We start from the raw sequence: 10,991 nt of genomic DNA, 5'->3' as shown, positions 1-10,991 counted from the left end.
GACGATTAATTATAATAATAATTCTAGATCATTCTTAATCGTTTTATGATAAATTATTAAGACGATATAAACCGAAATATGATAAAAATAGGTATTACGTCATACAAGCACGCATTTTTTCACGAAAAAAATTTTATTATTGTCTTACATTAAAGCGATGTTAATGAAATCTAATCACGAATCATTAATGTTTATTTTGTTTTATACATACTAATTATTATATATAAGTAGCATGTACGTATGATAAACTGTAAGTATAATACTTGATTGTATAAAGAAAATTCCTGAAATATTTTTTATTTATTCTTACTTTTTATGTCATTTTTCTGCACGAGTAAAATGCACAATAAAAAAAATGGCCCATTTGAGTCTGTTATTTATTTAATAATAATTTTATAAATTTTTTCACTGTACATAACATTGATCGAGTTGATTATTTTTGAAAAAACGTTCATCTTTTATTAAATAATTTAAGAGAAATGTAACAAGATGATATAAATATATTATAAATAAACAAATATACTGATACCATATGTTAAATGAGTTCTTTGTTTATTCCCTTCTCAGATAAAATGATTTTCAAATAAATTAATTATTTCCCAAAGTGATAAAAATAAGAAAATAACAATATTTCTTAACTTGCATGCATTTAATTATCATCTGATTTGTACAGTCGTTATTCGTGAATACCATAAATTCTTAGAATTCTATTGTGCCATCTTGATAATTGTATTAGAATAAAATTTGTTTAATTCAAACTACACTCATCGTCTTCAACACTGTTAGGACAAATATATTCAGTGCATGTGTAAATAGTATAGATATCTTGTATATTAAAAAAAAAAAAAAAAAGAAAGAAAAAGAAAAAAATAGAAAAGGAAAAAATAGGTTATAAATTCAGAAAATGATTTTAGTTAAAAAAAAAAGAAAAAAAAAAGAAAAGAAAAAAAAATATATGTGAAACAAACGGTTCGCACACATTATTGCGTTCTTCATACTTAAAAGAACAAAATCAATATTTATTTATGGATTTTTAAAAACATAAAGAAACAGAAATGTATCCTTCTTAAGTACAGTAAATGTAAGCAGTATGAACAAATGATATATATATATATATATATATATATATATATATATATATATATGTATATGTATATGTATATATATATATATATATATATATTTCGGAATAGTAAATATAATGGAAGTATCTATTCTTACTTGAAAATGTATTTCAAAGTATAAACCATACGAGCATGTTATTGGCAGTTCCTTTTCTTGTTTAATCAAACTTTGCCATACAAAACATATAACAATTTTTGTAAAGATCATAGCAAGACTATGCAAAATAATTAGTTGCGTGGCTATGTGAACCTGACATAAAGTTTTTACAATTGAAGATATTGATATTTATCGTTTATATATCTATTTTGAATGCGTGATTAAAGGCGAAGATGTATCGTTATTACACCGTAAAATTTTAAGTCAATTTATATATCGTATAGAAAATGCAAAATCCACAAAGAAGACAAAAATAATACTTCTGATCCTTGGTAAGCAATCGGCATTTGAAACACGACTCTTCTCAAAGAATAGCACCTATCGTATAAGGAACATATTTGTATATTTCATAGTCGTGCTACATTGTACTTGATCTTACAAGTTTCATGCAAATATTCATGTTTATATAAGGTCTTCTATTTACCACATATAATACCAAAATTGGTATTAAGTAAATACTTCATTCACTTCGATTCATTCGTCAAGTCGTGTATGTATATGTTTATGTGTGTATTATATTACTTATACGTGCCGAATACACACGTAAAGCATTCATTTTTTTTTTACTTTTTATATTAATTTACACAATACATTTAAAGGAAGCTTGGTTACTATCAATATTATCAACTGGCACTAGATTTCAATTTTTTCGCATCATTAATATCATAATTAAAAAAATGTGATCAAAGAGAAGTAAACTTCCCCAAATCGTCACGAATTGATACGTCACCTTGTGTATATATCATTCACAAATGCAATTTGTGTTCCACATCTAGAGACACCACGATAATTTGTAAACTGATTTAAGTCACTGACTCAATTTCAGATTGTTCCCATTATCCCATTTGCAGAGAAAACGATTTAACTGACAGCTAATCGTGTCTCTTAGATAGTGTACTGCGAAACAAATACCAAGATTGTTTCTCTTCTTTGCGAGAAGTATTTGAAAGTAATATATTATTTAAATCTGTCTCTGTCTGAAAAATTTCAGCAGTTCATCACAAAATAAGTTCTTCGAGTTCTTTTATTAACTCTGCTTCTTTTTTGATCTTGTCTAATTGATTGATTTCTAATTGTTTCCCTGCTGATAATTGTTCCTTTAATTTTGATATTTGGTCTAGTTTCTGAAACAAAAACAAACAAATGTTGTAATCAAATATATATATATATATATATATACATTTAATTTAATTACTTTTATATATTTCTTATAGATAAACTACTTACACTCTTAAGTCTCTTTATCTTTTTTTGTTTCTCAGGATCCTCTATAAGATCTGACTCAGACGCAACAACATTACTTTGATATTTTGATGAAGTATTTGAAACCTGACCATTAGTAGTTGGATTATTTGTTTGTGATTGAGAAGACACAGCTGTAGCCTCTAACTCTTTCTTAGCTTTTTTTGCTTCACGTTTCTTTTTTGCCTTTAAAGCAGCTTTCGATGGATTAGCTACAAATTTATATGTATATTATTTACATAAACAATAAAAAGATAGTAAAATAGTATTTAATAATATAATTTTTCTTACAATCTGTATTGGGTTTTGGACCAAACTCATCATCATCATGTAATTTGAAAGTTATAGTTTGTCCTCTTGCAGAAGGTGGTCTGTATACTTGCTTTGATGCTATATATAAATAAAATTTGAAAATAAATAATTAAAATAGAATGGGCTTTTATATTTTATCATTAAAATATATCAACTATATCATTAAAATATTATGTCAATTATAAATATAAATAAAAAGTATAAAGGTACCTTGTGGTTGACTTGGTGCAATACCTTCTACAGCTTTGTAACTAATTGGCTTTTCTTTAAATGTATCAAGAGGAAATGTTTGCCAAAGAACTTCCCATAGTTCTTCTTGTTTATTCCATGGCCGTTCATATAATAATGTTCCACTATAGTGCCAAATCTTAAATCTATTAAAATTCATAAAATATCAATTAAGATATACATAACTTATTAGCTTTTGTAATTTAATAATCGCTCGAAAATATATTTATTTAATGAATTAAAAAATGAAATTTAAGTGCTACTCACCCATTTCCCATTCGCAATCTAGGTGCTGTTGTAGCTGTCATAAAATGTTCACCATCTGGTGACCATTCCAAGAGAGTAGTATCAGGTGCAGAGATTTCGGCAATAAGTTTTTTATTTACGACATCCCATAATTGAATGCCACCAGAAAGATTACCAAAACCAGCTAAGATCATAAGTGCACAGTGGTTAAGGATAATATAACATAAATAGTTCCTACTCTACGAATCGATTCATTTAAATCCGTAAAATAGGAATTCGTAATTATAAACATTATAATAAACAGCTTCCTAATATTTAATATAGTAATAATATATCAGCACACTAAAATCAGTAATGTATTTCTATTTCAGTAATGCATTCTTTTTTCAATGTGATTTTCTATATGGTAGTTAAAGAAATTTCTTATCAATATTTTATTATAATCAATTTATCCTTTAGTAATTAATTTTTAAATAAGTAAGAAAAGGATATTGTTTCCATGAGGATTATAATATATACAGTTCCTATGCAGTGCACCAAATTCAAATATTGGTTCACATTTAAGATTAAAGAGTGTAGCTTTCGCTGGCATAAAACCATAAACAACACAGAATTCTGTGTTTTTTGGAGACCATTGCACTGAATAAATAGGACCTTCTTTACCTATATAAAAATAGATTATATTTAAAAGGTGATTTTTTTGTATTAACTTACAGTAGTGATTCATAATGCAATACTTTATAAATATAAAAATTTATCTTTATAGTAACTTACTGAGCATGACCATAGCTGTTTCTCTTTTTGTACTAACATAGTGTAATGTTTGTTTTCCATAATAGGAAGCTTTATCAATCTCTGTGCTTGTCATTAATAAAGCATTTGTTCCTCTTTGATTCCAATAAATGTCTACTCTATCAGCCTATTCATATAAAACTACGTTTACATACATCATTTACATCACATATACACATATAGCATACAATTTCATAATATTACCTGAAAGAAACTTTTACTTGCTAGGGCTTGTGTTGATTCAAATTTTGGATACTGGAATAATCTACCAAGTGAGGGCTGGCCTGATTTTCCTAAAATATTTAAATTAATAAAAATTAATTATTTAGTAGAAACAATGGAAACATAGCTAATTATAAAAATGAAAGATTCTAAATACAAAAAAAAAAAAATGATCATTGCAACAAAATACTTTTGCTTGCTTATAATTGTATTATTCATTTATCAATGAATTTAATCAACCTATGTATTAATATTACATCAACATGACATGAATTACCAGGCACATAGCAAAGGATGTGGTACGGAGCATTATTGGGCGCTATACTAAATTTAGCAACTTTGGCTATGTTTATCCTGTGTACAATTTTTTCAAAATTGGCATCTTCATAAAATATGACATCTGCACCCATCAATATTCCACAGATTTTTTCATCACTTGACCATTGAGGTTCCCTAAGTGGATGCAATACAAATGAGGAAATTGCATAGAAATATAAAATATAAAAAAATTTCTAATCCTAAAGCAAAATTTTTTTTATTATTGTACGAACATATACAATAAAATAGAAGAATAATTGTAACAAAATATACTAAGATACACACACACACACACACACACACACACACAACATTATATTACATATATAAAAAATGAAAAATATGTATAAAATAAATATATTTTGCATATATAGAAATTTTATTACTTATGTAACACTACACTAAAAAAATCTAAAATTTAGTAGCAAATACTAAAGAAGATATCATAAAATAAAAATGTACAAAAAATTAGAGATGCAATATATATGTCATGCTTAAAAGGCTCGTTTAAAGTATATACAATAACAAAAAAACTAATGATACTATAATGTACATATCAAGTATTTAAATATATAAAAAAATATAAAATGCTTAATATAAAAATTATACATTACCAATCTCTCTGCTTTTTCTGTATAAAACTCTTCACTAACTCATTGGTTTCTGTTTTCCATATATGAAGATTAGGAGATCTTTGAAGATTAGGTAGTGTTGCTGAAATTAATTTAGGATCATATAATACTATAATTGATATTATAATAAAATATATTTTATACTTAATACCAATGAATGGCTCCCATGTCATGAAATATGTCCCCTTACTGGAGAATTGTATAGCACTAACTTTTGGTTTTTTAATTTCTGTGATAATTTTCCATGTATTACAAAGTACAATTTTAACAGAGGTTTCATTAGTCCATGCAAAGTAACGTCCATCTGGACTAAATAACATAACTCTGCACAATTTACTATCATCTTTAGGAAATGTTGTCACTGGTTCGTACGAAGGTGGTCCTTGTCCTAAACTGATACCAGTGGAACCTCGCACTAGAGGTTAAAAAACTATTAAAATGTATTTTTTATATATACATATGTATGTGTTGTGTATGTGTGCAAGTGTGTGTGTGTTTGTATAAAATATAAAAAGATATTTTGTTATTTTATTACATTCAATTATATAATAAAAGATGTTATGATCTAATTGACTATATATAAAGGAGCAAATTAAATCAAAATTATGATGAACATTATTCTACTTCGAAATTATAAAAAAAAAGAAAGGTTATACATATGTATACTTATATGTACGCATATGCAGATACGTTTATGTATTTATCACGTTTTAAGAAATATTGAAAAAAAATTCTATCTGAGAGTATGTATATTGAAAAAATAATAAACTATAATCATTATTAGAAAAGAATTGAGCAAATTAATACCGCATGATGCATTTTAGAAGAATGAATTGCGTGATGTCATGAAACTAAAATTTAATGGAACAAAGAAAGCTCATATATCATGAAAAAGTGATGTTTGTTTGATACATAAGAAAAAATAAATCATTTAAGTTTTAAGCAAATATGCATATTATCAAAACATTGTGAAATTGCTTACCAGCAACACAGGGGACAGTTAACGCCATTTTACCTCCGTTACCATGTGGTATCATAATATCGAACATCGACCCGCGTCACGATTGTAAACGATTGTTTGAGTTACAATCGACTTATACTTTTTTAAAAATATTTACACTAACTAATAGAATGTAATTATACAATATCATTAAATATAATTATATGAATTAATAATAAAATTAGATGCTTTTTATAAAACGTTATAATGCATACTAAAATATATACTCATTTATGACGCTAAGTTCAGAAGTCATTTATGCTTATCAAATAATACGTCGAGAAGTCTTTATTTTTTTAATTTTAATATTAATATATTTATTTTATACGAGTATCTTTATAATATTTTTTTTTTAATTATGCTATATAATGAAATTACGTAATCATCATCGAACAAAAAATCTAAAATTTGATAAGTTATCAACAAAGCAAATCACCATTCGATCATTTCGTAAGAAAAAAAAATTAAAAAATCATTTTACACAATCACGTTTTAATCACAAAACTCATCTAATAGTTTTATGCGCGTGTGTACTAGAACCATTCTATATACAATATTTCATAGATGTAACGTATATATAGTGAATCATTGTGCATCTGTATATATAGTACATATATTCCGATACATTTGCGACTGTAAATTGACACCTATCGTCGTACTTAGGGTATGGCAAGTTCATGTTTTAGGTGAGTGTGACTCTGATGCTGTGTTTCCTAATTGTTTAATATCGTTCTACATTTGTTTTATGTATATACATATAATCAATGTATTGCCAGTTGTAAAGTCTGATATATGTTACTTATTATATTTATCTGATCTTCTTGAGGTTATATTTATTGTACTCGCTTGTTAAATCGAAGTAAGTAAATAAAAATTGTGTTCTATTATATTTTATTGATATATTTCATTAGTTATTATTAAAACTGAATATATTAATGATGAAAAAAAAAGTAAGTTTATGTAAGTGTAATAGTACATTTATAGAAATTAAATTTAAACAAATTCAAAGATTTTTTATAATCACACTCAGTTCATTCCATCAAAATGCATATTTTTGTTTATATGTGTATGCTCACAATTTTAAAAGTTATATATGTCTACAGTAACGTGGACGAGTATGGCTTTGAACGACCCCAAAATTTTGATTATGAAACATACGAAGAATTTATGTCCGAATATCTTAAGGTTCTTGCAAAACGTGCCAAAAAATGGGCAGAAATTATTGGCGAAGGAAAATCTTTACAACGAAGTATTATGATAAAACGATATGTTCGTAAAGGTATTCCAGGAGAATATAGAGGTCTGGTAAGGCATTTATCTCGATTTATATAAATTATTTAATGCTATTTGCAATTAATTTGCAATAAATTATTAACTATTATCTAAAATTTTATTCATGCAGGTATGGCTTTCCATTAGCGGAGGGGAGGAGATGAAACATGCAGCACCTGATCTTTATGAAAAATTGTTACAACCACCACATAATGCAGAAATTGTTTCTGTTATAAAAACTGATCTCCCACGAACTTTTCCTGACAATATTTTTTTTAATAATATTGAAAATCAACAACATCAATTATATAATATTTTGTTAGCATTTGCTCATCAAAATAAAACTGTAGGATATTGTCAAGTAAGGTTCTACTCATACACTTAGAATTATAAATAGTTTTTAAATATTTTCATATTGATAATATTTTGTTTTTCTTTTTAGGGTCTTAATTACATAGCAGGATTACTTTTATTAGTAACTAAAAGTGAAGAAACAGCATTCTGGTTATTAAAAGTATTAATAGATAAAATTTTACCAGATTACTACACTCCAACGATGGATGGACTGCTTACTGACATAGATGTTCTGGCTGAATTAGTTAGGTAAAATAAATACAAATTCTTTCAGTCATTAAATTCATAGTAATTCTTTCCAAATACGAATAAGAATCTGTTTCTATGAATTGTATAAAACTAGACTATTGGCCAACACATTGGGATATTCTACATTTATAATCTCACTCTAGAATAAAGATGCCGGACATCTATCAACATGTAACAAATTTAGGATTACCATGGCCAGTGATTACAACGAAGTGGTTCGTGTGTTTATTCGCAGAAGTTTTGCCAATTGAGGTAAAAATAAATTATTTTTAAAAAATTTTTCCTTAATTTTAATAATATCAAATAAATAATATCCACACTTAATTATTTGAAATTTACAGACAACATTGCGTATATGGGATTGTCTGTTTTACGAAGGTACGAAAATAATATTTCGTGTCGCACTGACGCTTATAAAACGAAATAAAGATAATTTATTAGCTTGTCAAGATTTTACTTTACTGGCTGAGTGTTTTAAAGAAATTACAAAAGATAGTATTGTTTTACAGTGTCATGATTTCATGCAGGTAAGATATTTTACCATATAATTAAAAATATATAGTAATTTTTTAAATATGTGTTAATGACTATATAAAGATATATTAATTTGAATATTTGTTTAAATCTTTGCTAGAGTATTTTTAAAGTACCTGGATCACTGCCTGGTAGCACAATAGTAAAATTACGAACAAAAGTTACACAACGACGAATGGAACAAAAAGAGAATAAGTTAAGACGATAGTATCTATGAAAGGATACCATTATCCACCGAAATAATCTAGTCCTTAATTCGTGTTTCAAAATTGATATAACAAAAGTAAACTTGTATTATTAGATAAGTACGTAGCAATGTTGTAAATATACATTCAAAATTAGTGTTATAAAATTGCATTGTAATATATATATGTATGTATGTATGTGTATATATATATATATATATATATACATATACATATCATGTGTGTGTATATTAATCGCCTTATTTCCGACCGAAGGTATAAATGACTTCATTGTAAATTTATTATGATAACACGTATGATAATGACAAAGCACGTATGATATAAAATCTTTATGCAATACAACAAAACATATAACATGGTCTACAATTTTGTAGTTCCTTTCATTTTATGTGCAGTTAAATAATATATTATTCTACATTTGATTTTGTATCTGTGATTAGACATAAAATATATTTTAAGAATTACATCTAGTATAATTATCTTAAATGTACATATTAAATTGTAATGTAGCCTCGCAATGAATGTACAATACAAAGAATTTATTTATTAGACATTAAATTATTTGCAATATACAGCTTATATTTCTATGTACACTGAAATTTGTTTTCTTACAAGAAAATTTATTTGATATATATACTACTCTAATTAAATAATTATTAAATTATTTCTCTAATAAATCTTTAGCTTCATTTATCTTTGCTGCAAGATATGGAGAACCACCACGATCAGGATGATTTACACTCATTACTTTTTTAAAATTTTCTTTTACTTTTGCTTTACTTGCTGTAGGTGGAACTCCTAATATCAAACTAGCTTCCCGCTTGGTCATTTTAGATTCAAAACCACCTTTATAATATTTGCTGTTTGCTAATGACTGGTATGTAAATAAATAATATAATGTAATAAAATGACTAAAATTTATTTTTATATCAGATAAGTAACGAAAATAAATACTTGAGAATCCAATTTTGGCATATTTTTCAAAGCTTCTGTCATCCTTTGAGACAAAGCTGGCATTTTTCTAAGCATATAACGTCCAGTAAAACCTACCGCAGCAAGACCTAAGCCAGTTATTATTACTGCAGATGCCTAAAATAATATATAAAATATCGATAAAATCTATAAAACATAAATATAGTAAGTTTTATATATATATATATGTAATCAATAAAATATTTAAATAATCAATTCTTATATGAATTTCAGTTATAAATTATACGATAACTATGTATTAAAGAATGATTTCTAATTACCCATCACTGTTGTCGCATTTACTACGATTATAGGTATGATTCATTTCAAATTATAATTACTATTACTATCGATTATTTCATTTGTTATTTCTTTACTATTACAACACATATATGAAATCATTACACAATATTGCAACACAAAATCACTTGAAACTATAAATACAATACGAAGACATAACCTACGAATTATTAAAACTAATCCTCTGAAATTCTTAAAGAAATAAATAGTTAGCGATTTATATTTATATATCTACATTTATACGATTATTTAAACTAACTAAAACTTAAAATATTTCATATACACGAAACATGTTATATTAAAACATTTCGAAATGATATCGTATAAAATGCGTTCTTAATACCTTTCCGTTTCTTACCATCGTGTGAACATCAAAATTAAAATCAATTTACTTAAATGATTCTAAGAAGATATATAATAAATTGATAATTGAATAAATAGATCATAAATTGTGTTCTCGTTAATTTCTCAATTTTTCTTACCATTTTACTAAAGATTTTGAAACAAGGTGAACCTTGTCACGAACCAGGATTTCGTTCATTCGTAATTTGCGGTAAAACTAACCTAGACTGCTCAAAGTGAGACTAAGTTATTACAGTTCATAGTAATTGTAACAATCAGCAGATGGAAGCACATGTTATATCATTGATTATAATTTATTGTCACGAAGGTCAATCGTTTATCTCTAAACATTTAGTTTATTCGTAAATGGTTCGTTAGAAACAAAATTTGTTAGATTTGTTAAAAAAATATATAAAATCATTTTTTATGTTTATATATATGTGTGTGTATATATATGTATATATATGTGTATATGTATATATATATATA

General features: G+C 25.9%; 3 protein-coding genes across 5 annotated transcripts; 1 reads left to right on the top strand and 2 right to left on the bottom strand.

Moving 5' to 3' along the window:
• Window positions 1–628: 628 nt before the first annotated feature.
• Window positions 629–6,412, bottom strand: LOC122630523 (eukaryotic translation initiation factor 2A). Its single transcript, XM_043815090.1, has 12 exons — window positions 6,256–6,412; window positions 5,425–5,688; window positions 5,256–5,355; window positions 4,601–4,776; window positions 4,306–4,394; window positions 4,084–4,228; window positions 3,802–3,972; window positions 3,331–3,505; window positions 3,046–3,209; window positions 2,815–2,913; window positions 2,509–2,735; window positions 629–2,405 (listed from the first exon to the last, which is right to left on the bottom strand). Exons 1-12 carry the CDS (start codon window positions 6,320–6,322, stop codon window positions 2,280–2,282), a joined length of 1,803 nt encoding a protein of 600 aa, XP_043671025.1. The 5' UTR covers window positions 6,323–6,412; the 3' UTR covers window positions 629–2,279.
• A 389-nt stretch (window positions 6,413–6,801) lies between these two features.
• LOC122630524 (growth hormone-regulated TBC protein 1-A) lies at window positions 6,802–9,460 on the top strand. Of its 2 annotated transcripts, XM_043815091.1 has the most exons (8): window positions 6,802–6,959; window positions 7,100–7,132; window positions 7,377–7,578; window positions 7,676–7,906; window positions 7,988–8,148; window positions 8,292–8,400; window positions 8,490–8,675; window positions 8,783–9,460. In XM_043815091.1, exons 1-8 carry the CDS (start codon window positions 6,940–6,942, stop codon window positions 8,888–8,890), a joined length of 1,050 nt encoding a protein of 349 aa, XP_043671026.1. In that variant the 5' UTR covers window positions 6,802–6,939; the 3' UTR covers window positions 8,891–9,460. The 2 variants fall into 2 exon arrangements, with proteins under 2 accessions (XP_043671026.1, XP_043671027.1); XM_043815092.1 differs by lacking the exon at window positions 7,100–7,132 and having other exon boundaries at window positions 6,804–6,959.
• Window positions 9,447–10,778, bottom strand: LOC122630526 (mitochondrial import inner membrane translocase subunit TIM14). Of its 2 annotated transcripts, none has more exons than XM_043815094.1 (3): window positions 10,643–10,778; window positions 9,843–9,977; window positions 9,447–9,762 (listed from the first exon to the last, which is right to left on the bottom strand). In XM_043815094.1, exons 1-3 carry the CDS (start codon window positions 10,643–10,645, stop codon window positions 9,550–9,552), a joined length of 351 nt encoding a protein of 116 aa, XP_043671029.1. In that variant the 5' UTR covers window positions 10,646–10,778; the 3' UTR covers window positions 9,447–9,549. The 2 variants fall into 2 exon arrangements, with proteins under 2 accessions (XP_043671029.1, XP_043671028.1); XM_043815093.1 differs by lacking the exon at window positions 10,643–10,778 and adding an exon at window positions 10,504–10,636.
• Window positions 10,779–10,991: the final 213 nt, after the last annotated feature.

Source organism: Vespula pensylvanica, chromosome 7 (genome assembly GCF_014466175.1).
Source record: "Vespula pensylvanica isolate Volc-1 chromosome 7, ASM1446617v1, whole genome shotgun sequence".
NCBI classification, from domain to species: domain Eukaryota; kingdom Metazoa; phylum Arthropoda; class Insecta; order Hymenoptera; family Vespidae; genus Vespula; species Vespula pensylvanica.
This window is presented reverse-complemented; position numbering and strand designations above follow the sequence as displayed.

Bases quoted from the DNA above. Each gene is read 5' to 3' on its own strand.
- LOC122630523 (XM_043815090.1), bottom strand. From the start codon at position 6,322: ATGTTCGATATTATGATACCACATGGTAACGGAGGTAAAATGGCGTTA. The intron at 4,229-4,305 runs GTAATATTATGA...TTATATGAATAG, and splicing joins CAAGTAAAAGTTTCTTTCAG to GCTGATAGAGTAGACATTTA. The intron at 3,210-3,330 runs GTGAGTAGCACT...GAATTTTAATAG, and splicing joins AGATTGCGAATGGGAAATGG to ATTTAAGATTTGGCACTATA.
- LOC122630524 (XM_043815091.1), top strand. From the start codon at position 6,940: ATGGCAAGTTCATGTTTTAG. The intron at 7,907-7,987 runs GTAAGGTTCTAC...TTTTCTTTTTAG, and splicing joins AAACTGTAGGATATTGTCAA to GGTCTTAATTACATAGCAGG. The intron at 8,149-8,291 runs GTAAAATAAATA...ATCTCACTCTAG, and splicing joins GTTCTGGCTGAATTAGTTAG to AATAAAGATGCCGGACATCT.
- LOC122630526 (XM_043815093.1), bottom strand. The intron at 9,763-9,842 runs GTATTTATTTTC...TTTACATACCAG, and splicing joins TGCCAAAATTGGATTCTCAA to TCATTAGCAAACAGCAAATA.